The following is a 21217-nucleotide window of genomic DNA, read 5'->3' as shown; positions in this document are numbered from 1 at the left end:
GGGACTTCAGGCATGCACCACCGCACCTGGCTAATTTTTGTATTTTTAGTAGAGATGGGGTTTTGCCATGTGGCCAGGCTGGTCTTGAACTCTTGACCTCAGGTGATCGGCTGGCCTTGGCCTCCCAAAGTGCTGGGATTACAGGCATGAGCCACTGCACCCCGCTGAGTATACTGTTTTCAAGATTCATCCGTGTTGCAGTGTGTGTCAGACCTTCATTCCTTTTCATGGGTGAATAGTGTTCCATTGTATGGACAGATCACGTTTTGTTTCTCCATTCACCAGTTGATAGACATTTTGGCTTTTTCCACTTTTTGGTTATTATGAGGAATGCTGCTATGAGCATTCAGATACAGAACATATGTTCTCCATTATCTTGGGTATATGACTAGTCGTTGAACTGAGGGTCATCAGCCACACTACGCTTAACCATTTAGAGAAATGCTGGGTTGTTTTCCACAATGGCTGCACCATTTCACACTCCCACCAGCAACGCGGAGGGTGTCAGTTTCTCCCCATGGATGACAATGCTCGTTCTTGTTCTTTTTTTTGACTAATGCCATTCTACACGGTGTGAAGTGGTATCTCATTGTGGTTTTGATTTGCATTTCCTCAATGACTCACGATGCTCAGTAGCTTCATCCATCTTCCTAAGTGAAAAGCAAATTCAGGGTGAATATGCTTCTTGGGTGAAAAGCACATTCAAATATATTTTACTTTCTTTTTTTTAGTTTGAGTTGTTTGTCTTCCTGTTATTAGTTGTAAGGGTTCTATCAGATGTATAATTTACAAATATTTTCTTGCAGTCTGTGGCTTCTCTTTCATAATGGGTATTTCTTGAATCACAGAAGTTTTAAACTTTGAGGAAATACTTTTTTTTATGGATTATGCTTTTGATGATGTGTCTAAAAACTCTGGCTAACTTAAAGTCCTGACAATGTTCTGTGTTTTCTTCTAGATGTTTTACAGTTTTGGCTCTAACATCTAGATTTATGATCCATTTTGAGTTAATTTTTTTCAGTATGAGGTACAGGCCTAAATAAATCTCTTTCATGAGGATATCTAATTATCCCAGCATCATTTGTTGAAAACACTACTCTTTCCCTATAGAACTGCCTTGGCACCTTTTCAAAATCAGCTAACCATAAATGTCAGCATTTATTACTGGACTCCAACTTTAGTCCGTTGATCTTTGTGCCCATCTTTATGCCAGGATGACACTGTCCTGATTGATGTCACTCTAGGAAGTTTTGAAGAGAGAAATGTAAGTCCTCCAACTTTATTCTTCTTTAGAAAAAATGTTTTGGTGTCTCATATACATTTTAAGATCAACTTGTCAATGTTTGGAAACAAGCAAATCCAACTGGGATTTTCTTGGTGATTGAGTTGAATCTGTACATCAATTTGGGGATATCTGCCACCTTGACAATATCAAGTCTTCTAATGCTGTGGAGTATCTCTCCACTCATTTACGACATCCTTAATTTCTCTCAGCAGTGTTTTTTTTTTTTTTTTTTTTTTTTTTTGAGACAGAGTCTCGCTCTGTCGCCCAGGCTGGAGTGCAGTGGCGCAATCTCGGCTCACTGCAAGCTCCGCCTCCCGGGTTCACGCCATTCTCCTGCCTCAGCCTCTCTGAGTAGCTGGGATTACAGGCACCTGCCACCACGCCCGGCTAATTTTTTGTATTTTTAGTAGAGACGGGGTTTCACCGTGGTCTCGATCTCCTGACCTCGTGATCCGCCCGCCTCGGCCTCCCAAAGTGCTGGGATTACATGTTTATCACAGCGTAGCAACTTATTTTTTTTTCTTTTTTAAAAAGAAAAAATTGTAACTAATATTTAAGTCGAAAAGTAAGATAGACATTGCTACTGGTAAACTTCTAAAAACACAAAAAATTAGCCGGGCGTGGTGGCAGGTGCCTGTAGTTCCAGCTACACGGGAGGCTGAGGCAGGAGAATGGCGTGAACCTGGGAGGCGGAGCTTGCCATGAGCCAAGATCATGCCACTGCACTCCAGCCTGGGCGACAGAGTGAGACTGTCTCAGAAAAAAAAAAAAAAAAAAAATATATATATATATATATATATATATATATATATATGTTGTTCTTTTGAGGAATATTGTGATTGGAATTGTTTTCTTGGCTTAATTTATGGATTGCTTATTACTAAGACAGAGAAACACAGTTGATATTTGCATATTGATCTGGAATCTTGTGACCCTGCAGTACTCATTTATTGCAGTTTGTTGTTGATTCCTTAGGATTTTCGACATACAGGATTATGTTTTCTGTTAATAAAGGTCATTTTACTTCTTCCTTTCTAATTTTGAACTTTAATCTCTTCCTTAATTCTTTTTTTGTTTGTTTGTTTCTGGTTTTGGTGCTGTTGCTTGTTTGTTTTCGTTTTTTTTGCCATATCATACTGGCTATAACTTTCATATACTCAGAGGGCCATGCTGTTAAATGTATAAACATTTATAATTATTTTATCTTCCTGAATAATTAATGCTGTCTTCATTATGAAATTCCCCTCTTATCTCTAGTTAACACTTTGTCTTAAAGTCTATTTTGTGTGATATTAATATAACTCCTCCTGGCCGGGCGTGGTGGCTCATTCCTGTAATTCCAGCACTTTGGGAGGCTGAGGCAGGCGGATCACCTGAGGTCAGGAGTTTGAGACCAGTCTGGTCAACGTGGTGAAACCCCATCTCTACTAAAAAAATACAAAAATTAGCTGGGCCTGGTGGCACATGCCTGTAATCCCAGCTACTTGGGAGGCTGAGGCAGGAGAATCACTTGAACTCAGGAGGCAGAGGTTGCAGTGAGTCGAGATTGTGCCACTGCACCCCAGCCTGGGCAACACGAGCGAAATTCTGTCTCAAAACAAAACAAACAAACAAAAAATATTTATATATACATATATATATAAAAAACGACCCCAGATCTCATGGTTATGGTTTGCATGGTTTTTCTTTTCCCATCATTTTGCTCTCAACCTATTTGTGTTATGAATATGAAATGTTTCTGCTCTAGGCCCTAGATAGCATAAAGTTGGATCTTGTTTCTCATCTACAGTGTCAGTATCTGCCTTTTGATTGAAGTATTTAATCCATTTACATTGAGTTCAGTTATTGCTATGGTTGGATTTATCTCTGCCATTTGGCTATCTGCTTCCGATATGTCTCATGTCTTTTCTCCTTTCCTGCTTCCTTTTGTGTCAAGTAGGTTCTTCTTTGAATATTTTTTCTGCCCCTTCTCTTTCTCCTCTCCCTGAACTCTGATTATGTGAATATTAATATGTTGATTGTTTCCCACAGGTTCAAGGCACTGTTCCTTTCTCTTCCTTTATTATTAGTTTTTGCTGTCAGCCTTCAGATTGGATCATTTTTACTGATCTACCTTCAAAGTTCCCTGATTCTTTCCTCAGATCTGCTGTCAATCCCTTCTAGTGAATTTTCATTTCGATTATTAAACTTTTCAGCTCCAGAATAGCTATTCAGTTTTTTAATTAATTAGTATCTCCTTACGTATTTTCTCTAATGAGTCATTTTCATCATACTTTAATTCTTAACATGGCTTACTTTAATTCTTTTTATTTTGAATTCTGGCTTCCTAAGTATTGTTCCTGGGTCACCATATCTTAGTGATCAGCCAATACCTGGTCAGAGGTGGTGCCCAAATGCCTTGAGCCAGTAAGCCTTCCGCTTCTTGCCTGTGGGTCTGTGTGTGGAGTGGGGAATGCATTCGAGGTTCTGGCAGTTTACCAGTCTGCCCTGGATGTTCTTTTCTTTTGGGCCTCCTCCTGTCTCCTCTGAACATGTGTAAGGCCTCATATTTAGCCAAGGATGAGTAGAGAGCTAGGACCCTCTCTGGTCTTTCCTGGGTGACCATGCACATGAGCAGAATCCTAATCAAACGCAGTCAGTCACAAGCTCAGGCCTGCCACCCTGAGGTTCCCCACCCTGGCCAGCCTGGGGGGAGCTGGTCTCCATCAGGCCCCGGCATCCCCTGAAACGCCTGCATGTGTCCTTCCTGTGGGCTCTCTCGGGCACCACAGGGGCTTCCTTTCCTATACACTGCACCACCCAGCAGAGCAAGGGCATTAATCTCCCAGGGATAACCCTCCACTCATGGGGACAGAGGCCATCCAGGTGGGACCTGGACGCCCTGTGAGGCTGAGTGGGGTCCCCACTGCAGGGTTTGCTCAAGGCCACTCACCAGCTTCCTACCTCTAGGCCCACCTTCCCAGGTCCTCCCTCGGGCTTCCTGGGATCATCTGCAGCAAACAACATGTCCTCGAATCCCTGTCTGCTTTCAGAGACCCAAACTCTGCCAAGGTTCCACACTGGCTGTGACCAGAGCAAGTGTCTCCACCTTCTGGACACGAGTGTCCTCATCCATAAGATTTTCCTTGTGCTAAATCATGGAAATCTTTCAAGAAAATCATGGCTTTAAACACCTTCAATAGAACAAAAGGCGTCCTGAACATTTGCCTATGTGCCTCTCCACATTCTGTTCCTTATTTCCACACTGTTTAATCGGTGCGTACACACTGCTGTGGGTTCAGGGAGGTCTGGGAGGGCAGCTTCATGTTTGTTGATTGAATGAGCCCCGACCAGCTCCTTCCCAGATATCTGAGTGGCCCTTGGGCTCTTCAGCCCTCCCCAGAGGGTCCTGCTCTGCTATACCTAGGATGGGAACCTCCCACATGGAACCTGGAACATTCTCTACAGGTGGGAAAACTGCTTTGCACATACAAGTGAGGCCTAGGGCAGACAGCTTCCCCATGGAGGGGAGAGGAAAATCATAAATAAGAACACCACAGTCCGGGCAGCCCATTCCCCAGGGCCAGGCGTGAGCAGAGCGCTTTCCACGGCCCGTCCCACCCAGGCTTGACAGCAGCCTCACAAGGTCCCCTTAGCTCCCAGTTCTCACACAAACCAACCGAGGCTCAGAGGGGGGAAGTGGCATTGCCAAGACCCACAGTCAGTGGGTGTGGGAGCGAGGAGCCCCTGTGCGGTGGAGCGGGACATGCTCGCCTGTGGAACAGCAGGTCCAGCGTCTGTGGAGTGGGGGCAAACCTTCCACACGTGCCCAGGAAAGCAGGAATAAGGAATGGTCGCTGCTCTGCCCCCAGGTGACGCTCTAGCTTCTCTGTGGAGCCTGTGTGGGGACTCCCACCCTGCAGGTCTCCATCCAGGAACAGGGCTGACTCATTTTCACTCTGGGGTGAGCCAAAGGGAGGACGGCCCAAACATGAACAGGAACAAAACGCAGTCACTCATCGCCATCATGTGAATTGGAGAAGTCCAGGAAGAATTTCTGGGCTATTCCTATAGGAATATGAAAATTCACTTTGCACCTGGTCCCAAGCTGGGGCCGGATGGTGGTGGGGTGAGGGCGGGAGGAGGCCTAGGGTGCTGAGTTTGGGACTGGGGGCTGCTGGAGAGGCAGAACCCTGGGAGAACCCTGGGAGCCACCTGGTGGCATCTGGGCAGGAGGCCTTCCCAGCCATCCAGGGGCCCTGGCTGTGGAGACCTCCCCTGCACACTTGCACCCCCAGCCAGGTTGGCCCTTGTTGGTGTCGAGGAGCCCCTGTCCCTCACCTGGGGAGAGAGTGGGGGTCGCCCCCTTGGCCAGTCTCCTGCGTGGAGCTCTGCAGAGACAGCGACCTAGGAACATCAGAGCCCGGCCCAGCCCTTGTCACTTCTGCCCACCTGACCTTCCGCTCCCCGGATTGGGCACAGAGCCGTGTCTGTGCAGACCTCCAGCCAGGATGACATGAGATCCGTCTCAAGGGCTGGGGCCCACATCAGCAGAGGGCATCAGCTGGCCCAGCTGGTCTCGATCCTCATGGGCCCCTAGGCTCCTGCCTCAACACCCTGTTCTCGCCCAGGGCAGGCTCTCCCCTCTTGTTCCCTCCCCCCACACACCCAGGGAGGGGTGCGGGGGATCAGAGTGGAAGCCTGGCCTGTGCTGACCTCGGGGCTGCGCTGAGCTCCTCCAGGCAAATGGGGATCTTCCGGGCCTCAGGGGTGGGAGTGGCCCAGCCTCAGCAGGGCTGGAAAGGCTCCTTGGCCCTCCCCACCCCACCCTGCCTTGAGCCAGCTCTGCCAGGCCCGTCCCCTGGTGGCTGCCTCTGGTCTTCCCCACCATCTGGGACACCAGCTGGTCCTGGCACAGCCTTGCCATAGTCCAGAGACGGCCACCTCTAATGGGGCCTGCAGGCACTGTGACCATGGGAGGAAAGGGCTGGGGGGCCCCTCTCCCCACTCCTGGGGCAGCCCCCTTGCCGTTCCCCAGCCTCAGCCACTCTCATCACCTCCTTTGGCCTCTTCTGGGGGCTCTTGGGGTTCATCTCCAGGGTGGAAAACTTGGAGGGCCCCTCCTGGTAGAGTCAAGGACGGGGTCAGCGAGACCCCATCCCCTCAGCCCTCAACCTTTGTTTCACCCAGAGCCCCTCTGAATCCTGGGAGCTGGCTCTTTCTACTTCCGGAGGGGGCCCTCAGGCCCACCCTGGCTGTCCCAGCGTGGCCCCTGTGGCTTCTGCGCTGCACCCTTCTCATCCCTCCCCGCTCCTCATGGTCACCGGTGCCTGCTTATCCATTGGGTCATCCCCTCGGCCAGGGCCCCTCCTGCCCTGGAAGCCCAGCAAGTGCCCACTCGTAGCTCCTCAGCGGGTCCTCGCCGGCCTGTGCCGGGTGCGGGGGCCAGTGGGAGGACAGCAGGAGCCAGGCAGGCCATCAGCGCAAGGTAAGGGGGACCAGTCGGGACCCAGGGAGCCGGCCCAGGCCTGCCAGCCCCCCACCATTCTTACAAGGCTCCCAGGGTTAGCCACAGCACTGCCTGGGCTGCTCCCCTCCACCCGGCCTCAAAATTAATGACCCCAGAAGAGACCGCCCCATCCCTCCTGTGTGTTTGTGCCCCACTGTGTCTCCTGAGGTCCAACCCCTGGAGCTGCCTGCAATGCCCCCCTAATGGCTTAGCAGGGAGGGGCCTGGCCTGGACCCAAGCTACAAAGGCCTCTCCCAGGGAAGGCCCAGTCGCAGCTCCAGGGGCACCTCCTGGAAGCCCCCCAATCAGTGCCCAGTGTTTGGTACTGCTGTCTCATCTCCAGGGTCCTGGCTCCCCACAGCTGGCCTCCCCAGCAGGGTGGGACAGGAGACCCAGCTCAGGTTGTCTCACCTGCATACCCTGAGAGGGATTCTAGGGGGAGCCTCGGAGGGGCCCTCACTTTACCTGCCTTTATACACGTGCATCTTCAGACTTCAGCTTTGCAAATTAAAGCCACGCTGGCCAGAGACCAACCTGAAGCTCAGCTCCCTGTCCCGCCCAGATCACAAACCTGTGACACCCCTGGGGACCCCTACCATGAACTCCTCACCAGCCTAACCCTGAAGGGACAGGGAGGGGCGCTGGACTCCAGCCTCCCATTGCCCTGTGCTGCTCCTGCAGGGCAGGCCTCACCCTACCCGGGGCACCAGACTGCACAGGCCCCTGCTGCCCAGAGACGGCTCCTTGGGTGGTCAGGTGCATGGGGGGGCCTATGTCCTATGCAGCTCGGGATGGGGCTGGGAGGAGGCTGCAGCTTGTCCCAGGAACACAGCTGTATCCCCACAGGTGAGGGGTGTTAAGCGTCCCTGTCAGCAAGTGCCCATCTTTCCTGAAACTGGGTCCACACCAAGCCTGTTCTGCTGAATGAGGCTGGCCGGGCTGTGGGCTTGTCACGAGCTCCACTGCTGAAGATGGTGCCCTCTAGTGGCAGCTGGCACCTCTGCTGACCTCATTCATGCCCCTCACACACATAGTGCCCATCCCATCCCCCATCACTGGGGCCCCAGTGCGTGCCTGAAGAAAAGCCACACCACATGGATGAAAGCAAACCCACTCGAGGCAGAGCCCCAAACTCCAAGTCTCATTTTGCCCAAATCTGAGTTTTATTTTTGCTGGAATCAGGTCATCTGGCCTGGCTGTCCCACCAACCCAGCTGGGAGCCTCTGAGTGGCCTGCCCGCAGCATCTCATTACAAAACAGCCCCCTGGAACCAGGTAGCCAAGGAAGCGGCCCACCTGAAAGGCATTTAGATTGAGAAAAAAACTGCAGCTTCCTGACAAAGGTCAGGGGTCAGGGTGAAGGGAGGGCTGCTGGGATCACAGGGACAGCAGCGTCTTCCAGCAGCTCGGCCACACCAGCCATTGAGGTCCTAACTGCAGCCAAGGGGCTGTCCTGCACATGTCGCTCACCCTCTGCGCTCTGTTCCCCACAGAGCGAATGCGCACGGTAACGTTGGTCTGGAACGGCAGACGTCTGCACTGTGACATCAGCTGAGTAAGTAACAAGGACTGAGGATGCCGCTGACCCAAGGCTGGGGAAGGGGAGCCCCAGCTCAGACAGGCTTGGCTGTGGTTTGCTTTGGGTGAACATCACAGGGAACGGCTCATGTCAGCCCCAGGAGGGTGGGCTGGCCCCTGGCCCCCGGCCTCCTTCTGGCCCTGCAGGCGATAGAGAGCCTCAACCTGCCGCCGCTTCTCCTTGGCCCGGGTGATGACTGTCCGAAAGAGCCTGCAGTAGAGGTGCACGGCCGGCGGGGAGTCGTCGTTGCCGGGTACAGGGTAGGTGATGAGGCAGGGGTTGCAGTTGGTGTCCACGATGCCCACTGTGGGGATGTTCATCTTGGCTGCGTCTCTCACGGCCACGTGCGGCTCAAAGATGTTGCTGAGCGTGTGCAGGAAGATGATGAGGTCCGGCAGGCGGACCGTGGGGCCAAAGAGGAGGGGCGCGTTGGTCAGCAGACCGCCCTTGAAGTAGCGAGTGTGGGCGTACTCGCCACAGTCACGGGCCGTGTTCTCAATCAGGTACGAGAACTGCCGGTTGCGGCTTATAAACAAGATGATGCCCTTGCGGTAGGCCACATGGGCAGTGAAGTTCAAGGCCAGCTGGAGGTGCGTGGCTGTCTGTTCCAGGTCGATGATGTCGTGGTCCAGGCGGCTCCCAAAGATGTATGGCTCCATAAACCTGCCAGAGACCCCACCAAGGCAAGGGGGATGAGCGTTCACAGGGCCATCTCCACTGGCCCCTTGCAGGAACACAGACGCCCACCAGGGACTCCCAGGCTCCTCTGTGGGGGCAATATGGGCTGGGAAGCACAATTTGCAACACTCCCCGTGTGGATGGACAGCAGTGCAGACCCATCCAGGCCACCCCTCTGCACGCCTCGTCTCGTGGCTTAACCCCTCCAACCCCCTACCTCTTCCCGAAGGAATCCTAATAGAACTGACCCCATGTGGATGTGTGGACATCCCACATGACGCCAAAAGGACATTCTGCCCCGTGCAGCTCACAGGGCAGCCCCCTCCGTCACTCTCCTCTTCCCGAGGCTTTGCAGACAAGGCCCCTCCGGGGTTGGACTTAGCGGAGTGCTCTGGGCCAAAAGCATTAAGGGATCAGGGGAGGAGTGGCCAAGCCTGGGCGGGGAACACTGATCCAAGGCACTGGACCACTGCTGGCCTGGGCTGAGAAGGGCAGGGCATGGGAGACACCCCTGCCTCTCGGGGCATGACAGGCGAGTCATCCACATTTGCGGTTCCCAGATCCTCACCTCCAGTCTACTCCCACTGGGTTCTGTCCCTTCCTCTCAAGCAACCCTGCCCATCAAGGCACTGGCGACCTCCATCTTGCCAAGGTCACACCCTTGAATTCACTTCTCAGCAGCATCAACAGAGAACCACATCTCCCCTACCCCCGGCTGTCCCTCTTTACCGACTCCAAACCCTGGAGCGCCCAGGGCTCCACCCTGGACCTCCTTTTCCACTGCTCTGCAAACACCTGCCAGCCCCCGATGCTGATGGCTCCCTGGGCCCAGGCCCATCCCTCCTGGTAACCGTGTGACCTCTCCACTAGGGCAGCAAAGGGTTCACACCTGGTAGGAACCAAGCTTGTGATGTCCCCCAGGTCTCCCCTGGTTTTCACCATCTCGGTAACCAGTACCAGGCTCCACCCAAAGGGCAGGTGTTTGGTCCCTTTGGCCCCAGCCACTTCCCACCCCAGCCCAAGGCCCACTGGCTCTGCCCCACTGCCTCACATCCACCTGCTGCTCCAGCTCTTCTGCTACTGCGATTTAAGCCCCACCACCTTCACCCTGGACACCCACAACAACTTCCTCCCTGGCCTCCCACCTGCCCCTCCCATCCCCTCTCCCCGCAGCAGTCAAAATGACCACGTGAGAACACAGAACCAGTCATTCCTCCTCCCCACAGCCCAGAAGACCCAGCCCGATCCAGGGTCGGGGGGCCAACCTTACAGGTTCTGCCCTCAGCCTTTTCCACTTCTGAACCCGTGGAGTCCTGCATCCCCCAGCAGGCCTGCCCTATCAAGGGCTGTGAGTGCCACGCCAAGGCACACAAGATCCCCGCCAAGCTGAGGAATAAACTGCTGCTTCTCTGTGGGGCTCTGTTGTATTCCCATGTGGAGGAAGATGGGGCTGTAATCACCTAAAACTGACATAGGCCAGTTCAAAAGTGGCCCTAGAACCAGGGCAGGTCCCAGGTCCCAAGCTCTCCTGGGAACCGCCACGGGCTCAGATGGGGGTGTTACCCACCTGTGCCGACAGCCAGCTTTGTGTCCCAGATGCACTCGGGCATCGAAGAGGCTTCTCACTGAAAACAGTTCCTTGACATTGAAGAAGTCAGAGTGCTTGAGGGGCTCATTCAGAATCTTGTCGTTGAAATCTACGGCAGGGAGGAGGAGCGACTCTGCGTCTCCTACCGGTGGCAGCAGAGACATGCAGAGCGCAGTTCCCGCCCACCCCTGCTCCTAAGTGCCTTCTGTGACACCGCGGTGGGGAGCCGGGAGCCCAGCAGCCCCAGGAAAGACCTGGAAGCACAGGGACCTTTTCAGGAAACAGAGGGCTGGAGCCAGGTTCTGATCCCGACCTTGCTCCTGGGTGAGCCTGGTCGAACCTGGTCAACTCCATCCCTTGGTCTTACTTGGAAGACAGAGAAAACGAGAGGGGCCCAGCGGGTTGCTCAGGTCTTTCTGGCACCTCCCCGCCTTGTGGTCTCAGGTGGCCAGCCAGAAAGTCCCCATCAGGAGTCCAGCAAGGTGGGCAGACTCCAAGCCCGGTGCCCCCAGGTCACTTGGGCCCGCCTGGGCAAGCTCGGGGCTCCGGGCCTCGGTGGTCCAGTGACACCTCCTAGGGAGCCCACTGGCCCGCCCGCTCCCTCTCACCCTATCCATGGTGAGGCGGTGGCCTCAGCCCGCTGTACTACGTCCGCCAGGACCGAGCGGCGGCGAGCACGGGAGTGGGAGGAGCCCGGCGGAGCGCGCAGTTTCGACCGCGTGCAGCGCCCAGGCCCCTCTAGGGTTCGCATCCCCCACGGCTGCCGGCCTCTCCTCATTCCCACCCAACTCGGCTGGGCGCCCAGTGTTACCGGTGCCGTCCTCGGACTCGCGGATCACGGGGGCCGTCGCACTTCCAAGCGTCCTGCGGCTCGGCCGAGCAGGCCGGAGAGTCGTCTTCCCGAGGAAGCCCAGCCAGCGCGACGGGGCCCGGGCACCTGGGGGGAAGCAGACAGAGGTCCTGGCGCCGCGTCCCAGATACACCACGCCCGCCTCCCACCGCATCCCCAACGGGTCCCCTCCACGTCCCCAACGGGTCCCCTCCGCGTCCCCGCGCCCTCCCCGAGTCCCCTCCGCGCTCGCCCCGGGTCCCCTCCGCGTCCCCGCCGCTCCCTCGGGTCCTCGCGCCCCCTCTGCATCTTCCTCGCATTCTCCTCCCCAGGGTCCCGCAAGCGCGCGCTCACCCGCGCCGAGCATTCGGGGCAGCGCGGCCAGGGATGTCGCCATGGCTGGGACGCGGGGCAGAGCGAGGCCTCCCTCCGGGCCGGGCCGAGCGGCCTCCCCTTCCGCCGCCATCCGCGCGGGGTCGCAGTGCCGCCTACAGGCCCGGAGGAGCCACAGTGCCGTCCCCAGGCGGCTGGGACCTCCCTGCGGGGGCGGGGCAGACGAGGGGTTAGGGCCCGGGGTCCCGGGCTTGAGAGTCTCGGGCTGGGAGTGGGGCCACGGTCCTCGCCCCGCCCTGCTAATGGGCCCGGCCAGCCTGGGGCAGCCCGCTGGGCGATGGGGACGCTCGCCTCCCGCCACGTGAGCTGTGAACCACGTCCCGCGCAACCTCTCGCTCTCCAAAACTGTTTTTAATATTTAAACGATATTTGGCTTAGGAGAATTTCAAAAAGTTAGCAAGATCTCGGGTCTCAATTTAGACTCGGGGTGCTGGGGGGGCATAGCATCCCTGGAGTACATTGGAAAGCTAAGCGTCCAATCGTTGCCTGTCGAATGGACCTGCAGTGCTTAAACCCCATAACCCGGCTGGCGGGGTCCCAGGCCCTGGGGTTTCCACGCCCTGATGCTGGGGTGGCCCGGTCCCCCCGCGGGTGGCTGGTGGCCTGGGGCTGCCCCACACGACGGTCCCAGCAGGGAATCTCTCGCTTCCCGGCCCTTGGGGACTCGCCCGGCAGGTTCCGGACCCACCCGCAGAGGAACCTGGCCCACGCGCGGCGCCTTTAAGGCCCCTCCGCTCGCTCCCCAGTCACGTGACCTGACCGTCGCTTGGCAACAGGACGCCGCCGAGTCCTGCTTCTCCTCGAGACGCAATGGCTGAGGAAAGCCCCAGAGCGTGCGCTGAGCCTGTGGAGCCCAAGGCCACGGCCCCGCCGGAGAGGACCAGCGACTACTACCGCGTAAGCGCGGACCTGCCGGGCAGGTTCAACAACCCGGGGTGGTTCCGGGGCTACAGGTGAGGAAGCTGGGGTGCGCCTGGTCCTGGCGTCCACTGTTGATATCCCCGTGTGTGAGAGACCCACCCCGCAAGACCCCCGAGGTCCTAGCTAAAAAAATCAAGAGGATCGAGTGGTCATCCGGGGCCCGCGCTGTCATCGCCCACCAGTGAGCGGCGAACGTGCTCCCTAGAGCCTCATACAAGGAAGTGGGGATAGGGGCAGTGGGGGGCAGGGCTGTGGGGGGAGAAAGCCCAGTTGTGGTCTCAGCTCCACTGTTTTGTGTCGGGTGAGTCTCCTCTCCTCTCTACCCTGAAACTCCGCTGCGGGGCGTGAGCACAGCAGCACCTCCACTGTCTTGCTGTAGACTCAGCCGGCTGTGAGCTGCCACAGGGCATCGCAGGCTAAGAAGTAGTAAGAAATTCAATTCCTGTAGGTAGGTGCAAGCATCTGGCCGTGCTCAAACATTTGGTCCCTCAACAGTCCTCTAGGGCAGGGGCTGTTAGTATCCTCATTCTCCCATTGAGATGATTGGGATGTGGAAAGAACAACTTGGCCAAGATCTGGGAGTATAAAGTAAAGCTATGTTGTGCGCCTGCAGCCTCTCAGTAGCCTGTCCTACTGACAGGTAGGGGCAGTGGTACCGGTAGAAGCATGGCCTCAGCGAGGGTGGGGGCTCAGAGGCAGAGGGACCCTCTGGGTGGCAGGGTCTGGAGGCCAAGCCTCTGCTCCTGACAAGCTAAGTTACCCAGAAACTGCGGCATGGGCCAAGGCCCTGCCAGGGCTGGGGATCAGCACTTGCTGGCTGCCTGTTCTTTAGGGCTTTGGCCTGCCTTGGAAGAGCAGGGACAGTGGCGAGCAGAGGGGGCCGGGGAGGCCGGGCCATTCAGAACGGTCATCAGCCAGGTACTCCCAGAGGCTGCCTTTGAGGCTGCATCACCAGCCCGGGCACGTTGCTCTTTCCATGGGGGCATTTCCAGTGGTGTGCCGTCAACCAAATACAAGGCTGTGGCTTGTGCAGAATTAGATTAAATGAATGAAAATAGAGTGTTTCTCATCTACCAGGACCCAGAAGGCTGTCTCGGTGTACAGGACCAGTAACCAGGCTTACGGGAGCAGAGCCCCCACCGTGCACGAGATGCCCGTAAGTGGAATGCAAGACCGGGCATGGGGGGGCAGGGGGTGGGCAGCCTCAAGAAGAGGCTAAAAACCTGGGATTCTCAACAGGTCAACAATGAGACGGGGAGGGGTGCACCCAGGGAGGAGGCCAAAGTTCCAACATCACAAATGGGGAGGAGGGAGGTTCCCAAAATCGTTTTGGGAGAGGGTAGGATGGAACTAAATGAGTGAATGAATTTGGGAGTGGAGTGTTTTAAAAGACGAGGATATAGACTTGCTGACATTACCCTGCCCCCATACACCCAACCACACGCACAGCACTCACACACACACACACACACAACCACACACACACACACCCCAACCACACACACACACACAACCACACACAACCACACACAGCACTCACACACACACAACCACACACAACCACACACACACAACCACACACACCACACACACACAACCACACACAACCACACACACAACCACACCCAACCACACGCACAGCACTCACACACACAACCACACACACACAACCACACACAACCACACGCACAGCACTCACACACACACAACCACACACACACAACCACACACAACCACACGCACACACAACCACACACAACCACACCACACACCACACACAACCACACGCACACACACAACCACACACAACCACACGCACACACACACAACCACACCCAACCACACGCACAGCACACACACCACCACACACACAACCACACACAACCACACGCACAGCACTCACACACACACAACCACACGCACAGCACTCACACACACACAACCACACGCACACACACACAACCACACGCACACACACAACCACACACAACCACACGCACAACCACACCCAACCACACGCACAGCACTCACACACACACAACCACACACAACCACACGCACAGCACTCACACACACAACCACACACTACCACACACAACCACACAACCACACGCACACACACAACCACACACAACCACACACACACAACCACACGCACACACACACAACCACACACAACCACACGCACACACACAACCACACCCAACCACACACACAGCACTCACACACACACCACACGCACACACACACAACCACACCCAACCACACGCACAGCACTCACACACACACAACCACACACACACACCCAACCACACGCACAGCACTCACACACACACCACACACAACCACACACGCACACACACACAACCACACGCACAGCAGTCACACACACACACAACCACACGCACAGCAGTCACACACACACACGCAACCACACGCACAGCAGTCACACACACACACACACACACACAACCATCTCCTGCAACTTACAGTGCTCAGTTCTGAGGCAAATAAATGAAGGGCTACTTCTTTTTTTGGAGTTACACTTTATGAGATGTTAACGTGCGACCTTAAGAGGCAGTACTGGCTGACGGCACAGCTTGTGGGTGGGCAAGTTGCATCGGTGGGCACAGTCTGTGGGCCATTGGGGAAGCCAAACCCTTTTTGAGCTTGACCTCAGGCTCCAGGACGGCCCTCCTAGAACCTCCCCACACCAAACCCCATGAAGGTCCAGTGAATGGACAGAGGGACTAGTGCGGTGTCTCCTGCACGCCTGGGACACTGGGCCAGCCATTTTGGGGTGAGAATGTTGTGGGCGTATTTTCGTTGTCAAAGCATTCAGCATTGAAAAGGTCTGGTGAGTGCTTATTTAGTTGTGTTGCGTGAGTGACCGAGCTCTTGTGAGAAGATTACTTATCTAAAAATGCTGGAGCATTTGAGAATCACTCTCCCATAATCGAACGACCCTGAGTTTTCCCTGGGGATCAGGTATTTCTATGAAAAAGACCAGACACAGCTGGGTGCGGTGGCGCACGCCTGTAATCCCAGCACTTTGGGAGGCTGAGGTGAGAGGATCACTTGAGGCTAGGAGTTCAAGACCAGCCTGGGCAACGTAGTGAGACCCCATCCCTACAAAAATAAAATAAAATAATTAGCTGGGTGTGGTGGCATATGCACCTGTAGCCCAGCTATTCAGGAGGCTGAGGTGGGAGGATTGCTTGAGCCCAGGAGGTTGAGGCTGCAGTGAGCCTTGATCATGCCGTTGCATTATACCCTGGGTGACAGAGCCAGACCCTGTCACCAAAACAAACAAACAAACAAAACAAAACAAACAAAAAAACCGCAGCACACTCACTAACATGGGTCCAGATGTTTTAGGTTTTATAAAAGGCCATGAAAAAATGTTCCTATTATAAATGGTGGGAGCCTTCAGGTCACTGATGTGAGCAGGCAGTGGGATAGGAGGCATGAGGTACTCTTGACAAGTTTCCAAGGAGGTTTTCCTCCTTCTTATCCACCTGCTCCATCTGGAGTCTCTTTTCCAGTTTCATGACCAAGGGTGGATGCCGGAGAAGCTGTTTACCTCCCATGTGGGAACAGAAGATAAATGCTTTGCATTAAAAAGTGCACTGAAAAGCTGGGCGCGGTGGCTCACGCCTGTAATCCCAGCACTTTGGGAGGCCGAGACGGGTGGATCACCTGAGGTCAGGAGTTTGAGACCAGCCTGGCCAACATGGCGAAACCCCGTCTCTACTAAAAATACAAAAATTAGCCGGGCATAGTGGTGGGTGCCTGTAATCCCAGCTACTTGGGAGGCTGAGGCAGGAGAATCGCTTGAACCCAGAGGCGGAGGCTGCAGTGAGCTGAGATGGCACCATTGCAAGCCGGCTTGGGCGACTAGAACAAAAACTCCATCTCAAAAAAAAAAAAAAATGCACTGAAGGGAACTCCTCTCCATGATACTGCACGGGTGGATCCCTGTGATGATACATTTGTCCTACCTGTAGAATGTGGACTTTAGTTACTAATAAAGTATCAACACTGGCTCCACTGTAACAAGTGCGCCACATGAGTGTAACATGCTAAGGACAAGGGAAACTGTGTTTGCTGAGGGAGGTAATTTGGGAACTCTCTGTACTTTCTGTTCAATTTTTATATAGATCTAAAACTTCCCAAAAACAAAGAAAAGTTTTCTCTTTGCACTTGTTTCTTGCCAAGGAGATGAAACGTCAGGTGCTGTGCGTGACACAGGATCCTCTAAGGACAGGTCACCCGTATAGGGTAAAATATTTGGCAAAGGTCCAGACCACTCGCTTCAGGAATGTCATAGTCACCTAATGATGCTGTCTTGCTAGAATAACTCCTGCCACTGGGTGCCTGCCCCCACGAGTGGCCTCAGCACACCCCTTCTCAACCTCGATAGGGCAGCCCCTCCCCAGACCACAGGGCTGATGGGGTGTGGGCATTGGTGTCGTCAAAGCTTTACAGATGATTCGAATTCCCAGTTACGGTTGACATTATCATCCTTTTTTTTTTTTTTTTTTTTTTGAGATGGAGTTTCGCTCCTGTTGTCCAGGCAGGACTGCAATGTCGCAATCTCGGCTCACTGCAAGCTCCGCCTCCTGGGCTCAAGCAATTCTCCTGCCTCAGCCTCCCAAGTAGCTGGGATTACAGGCGCCCAACACCACACCCAGCTAATATTTTTGTATTTTTAGTAGAGATGGCATTTCACTATATTGGCCAGGCTGGTCTCGAACTCCTGACCTCAGGCGATCCACCCGCCTCAGCCTCCCAGAGTGCTGGGATTACAGGCGTGAGCTACCACGCCCAGCCCCAGTTAAGGTTGAAACCCACTGACATGGATATCATTTCTATTCCATAGAAGAGAAAACTGAAGTTCAGAGAGGGCTGGCAGCTTTCCCAGAGTAGCACAGTGAGGAAAAGCAGACCTGGGGGTGACTCCAGGCCTGACCCCCAAGGCGATGCTCACAGCTACATCCTGAGGTAGAGATGGCACACAGGCGGCCCCACAGCTCATCCTTCTATCCCTAGAACAGTGCAAGGGGCAGTGTCTGGGGTGAGCCAGGCCATCCTACCCCCTCTGGCTTCTCTGCATTTTCTTATGAATTCTTATTTTTCTGTCAAAAATATTCAACGGATTGCTCAAGAGTATTATACGTCATTAATCCATGTTCCTTTATCTCTTATAGAAAGTATTTTATCCAAGTTCGAATAAATTTTCCCAACAACTTGCAGCGGGTGGAATGTTCCAGAACAATACTCTCAATGTTTACCTGGAGAAAAGCATCGTGACTGGCCCTGATAACTGCATCACTTCCTGTGACCGGCTCAACTTCCACCCCAGTTACAACATCAACCGGCCATCCATCTGCGATTGAGGGGCTGGAGACCCCCTCTAGGAGTCCTCTGACCCCGGGGCCTCCTGGAAAATCATGGTCCCTCATCACCCACAGTCACCCGATTGTGACGGCACAGACTGCGCTGCCTTCCCTGAAAATATTATTCGTCTGTGGAGTAGGAAAATATGCAAACGGGGCTGCGAAGTCCTGCTATTTCACATCTAATAAGTACACGGGAAAGATGCTCATGGTTGACTTTGCATTAAAAATGTTGTCACATCCTGAGCTTCTGTCTCGTCTGACATTTGTCATGGTGGAGTGGGGGCTGTGGGCTCCCGGGGCCCAAGTCCTGGCCTGAGCATCAGGAGTGCTGGTGGCTAACTCCGCTCGTGTCTTTATCTGGGAGCCATGTTACACACAAGACCAGTTAGGGAGCAGATCCCCCATCCTGAAGCACCCAGCACCCTGGCTGAGATCCTCACAAGCACTGCGGGGTTCCCATGAGGGCATGAGATGCCCCACTGGGGTGTGGGCGAGGGCCAGGTGCTGGACAGGAGGAGGAGCAGACGCCTCGTCAGCCAAGTCGAGGCTGAACAGGCAGGAGGGGCCGTTACTGTGTGAGATTCCTCGAGGAGCATATGGGGTTGCAGGTGAACCTCCCCCACCATGTTTGTGTGCCTCGTGCTCCAGCAAGGGGCAGGGGCAGGGGCAGGGGCAGAGACAAGGTTGGTGAATGCCCTTCATTGTGGAAGGGGGTGATGCAGACATGGGCATTCTCTATGTTTATTTTAAAATTTCAATATAAAGTAAAAAAAAAAAAAAAAAAAAAGCAGGCAGGGGATTACTTGTATTTTGCTAAGGGGGGTAATAACGACATTCAGTGGATTTTTATCTCTATGTTGTCATAAATCCACGTTTACTATGAGCTACAGGGTCTTCAATTAAAAAAAACACTTTGTCTACATCATGGATTTTTTTCCCCTCTATGGAGCAAGATGTGTTCATTATAGGAAATTTAGAAAGTACTGAAACTAGAAAAAAGAAACTCCTCTTACACACCATCAATAATATCTTGTTTATAGATTGTTACCTGCAGGGATTCTACTCATGAATTAGGGAAGAAGTTAAACATCATGATGGGTTATTTCTTCATATAAATGTTTTATTATTAATACACAAAAGTAAACATTTTGGCAACAGTCTTAATGTCCAATTTGGGATGGAAATGCTTTCCAGAGAAAATCAATATATTTAATTAAAAAATATACAAAATTGGCCCTGAAGCCAGGATCTATGTAATATCTTTCTTCTGAGCCAAAAAACCAGCAGAGACTCCAGGCATCAAACTGAAAATGTTTTTGCAGTTATTCCTTAAAAATACCAGAAATACCAGTAACCCCTCTGTGTCTAGCTTCTATTGAAATAAAAAAAAAAACATGCATTATAAATCAGGTTTCCCAACATGCTGAAAAGAATGCATTCCTGGCTGGGCGTGGTGGGTGGCTCACGTCCGTAATCCCAGCACTTTGGGAGGCTGAGGCGGGCAGATCACTTGAGGTCAGGTGTTCCAGACCATCCTGACCAACATGGTGAAACCCTGTCTCTACTAAAAATACAAAAATTAGCCAGGGGTGTTGTGGGGTGTGCCTGTAATTCCAGCTACTCGGGAGGCAGAGGCAGGAGAATTGCTTGAACCTGGGAGGTGGAGATTGCAGTGAGCTGAGATCACGCCACTGCACTCCAGTTTAGGCGACAGAGGAAGATTCTGTCTCAAAAAAAAAAAAAAAAAAAAAAAGAATGCATTCCTTCCTCCACAGATGATTTTGAAAAGCACCAGGGTAAGATAAAGCCATCAGGCCAAATGACTGGGTTTCTTTCCCTGCCAACCTAGAACTGTTGAACACCTGCCCTGCTGTAGCAAGATTGCTTAATCCAGGCAAAGTCACACCTGATGAAACCACTTCACTTGGAGAACACCCCAATTCTAGCTGAGGCACTATCGGGGCCCAGGCTGGGAGTATCAACCAACAGCAACAGGTGCCTCCCTCCCGCGGGCTTCACGGGCTCAATTCCGGCATCTCAGTTGGGCGCCAAGTGCTTTAGTTGGTCGTGTCTAATAAAATGTTATTTCTGTCAGCTGCTAATGAGCTGATGGAAAGTTAGACTCCATTCATTTATTCTAAATAGAGTAAGCATCTGGAAAGATGAAAAACTCCAAACCTCTGAATTGTGAACGTGCCTGTCTCCCACGCCCATGCCCAGGCGTGTGCCCGCCGCTCCGTTTCTCGGTGTCTCGCAGTGTTCTAAGGGCTTTGGCATGGTCACCTTGCCCGATCTTCACACCTGGGGCCTCCCTCTCAGATGGGAAACAGAGGCTCAACGAAGTGCTTCGCACAGGCCTCGCTGGAGCTCTCCCTGGGGACATCCTGGAGGTGCAAGGCCATCGGCACTAGAGCCGCAGATACAGTCCTAACCTACTACGCATTTGTGAGTCATACAGAACTCCAGGGATCACAAATCTGGAGACCTTCATCTTTGGAACAGATTTCCAAACTGAAATCTTCAAATGCTGAGAAAAATCAAGTCCACTGATCTAACGGAACACTAAACGGGTGTGTTTTCTGTTTGGGATTAAAGCGTACAGAATGGAGGGTCGCAAAATGAAAAGAAAATGGCACCCATCTGTACTGTGTTCTTTCAAAATCTCGGAATTACAGGGAAGGTGACGGAAACACAGGGTAACATCAGTTTGCAGAGATATTTGAAAAAAAAAAGAAAAAAAAGGACACAGCCATTTCTGAAACCCTCTCTTCACTCCACAGAGCAGTCTTTGCTTTGTTTAGCCTTTTTATTCCACTCAGAAATTAAAAGCTAAGGCTGGACGCGATGGCTCATGCCTGTAATCCCAGCATTTTTGGAGGCTGAGGTGGGCGGATCACCTGAGGCCAGAAGTTTGAGACCAGTCTGGCCAACATGGCGAAACCCTATGTCTACTAAAAATACAAAAATTAGCCAGGAATGGTGGTGCACACCTGTAATCCCAGCTACTCAGGAGGGTGAAGAATGAGAATTGCTTGAACCTGGGAGGTGGAGGCTG

At 53.3% G+C, this 21217-nt stretch overlaps 2 protein-coding genes across 3 annotated transcripts; one reads left to right on the top strand and one right to left on the bottom strand.

Moving 5' to 3' along the window:
• Positions 1 to 7914: 7914 nt before the first annotated feature.
• MRPS2 (mitochondrial ribosomal protein S2) lies at positions 7915 to 12018 on the bottom strand. Its single transcript, XM_030818154.1, has 4 exons — positions 11801 to 12018; positions 11429 to 11554; positions 10597 to 10726; positions 7915 to 9014 (listed from the first exon to the last, which is right to left on the bottom strand). The coding sequence occupies exons 1-4, from the start codon at positions 11910 to 11912 to the stop codon at positions 8423 to 8425; spliced, it is 960 nt and encodes a 319-aa protein (XP_030674014.1). The 5' UTR covers positions 11913 to 12018; the 3' UTR covers positions 7915 to 8422.
• Positions 12019 to 12035: 17 nt separating this feature from the next.
• Positions 12036 to 18405, top strand: C8H9orf116 (chromosome 8 C9orf116 homolog). Of its 2 annotated transcripts, none has more exons than XM_030818156.1 (3): positions 12036 to 12792; positions 13838 to 13916; positions 18017 to 18073. In XM_030818156.1, the coding sequence occupies exons 1-3, from the start codon at positions 12650 to 12652 to the stop codon at positions 18071 to 18073; spliced, it is 279 nt and encodes a 92-aa protein (XP_030674016.1). In that variant the 5' UTR covers positions 12036 to 12649. The 2 variants fall into 2 exon arrangements, with proteins under 2 accessions (XP_030674016.1, XP_030674015.1); XM_030818155.1 differs by having other exon boundaries at positions 12510 to 12792; positions 17971 to 18405.
• The last annotated feature ends 2812 nt before the right edge of the window (positions 18406 to 21217 follow it).

This window comes from Nomascus leucogenys, chromosome 8 (assembly GCF_006542625.1).
Source record: "Nomascus leucogenys isolate Asia chromosome 8, Asia_NLE_v1, whole genome shotgun sequence".
Classification (NCBI taxonomy): domain Eukaryota; kingdom Metazoa; phylum Chordata; class Mammalia; order Primates; family Hylobatidae; genus Nomascus; species Nomascus leucogenys.
This window is presented reverse-complemented; position numbering and strand designations above follow the sequence as displayed.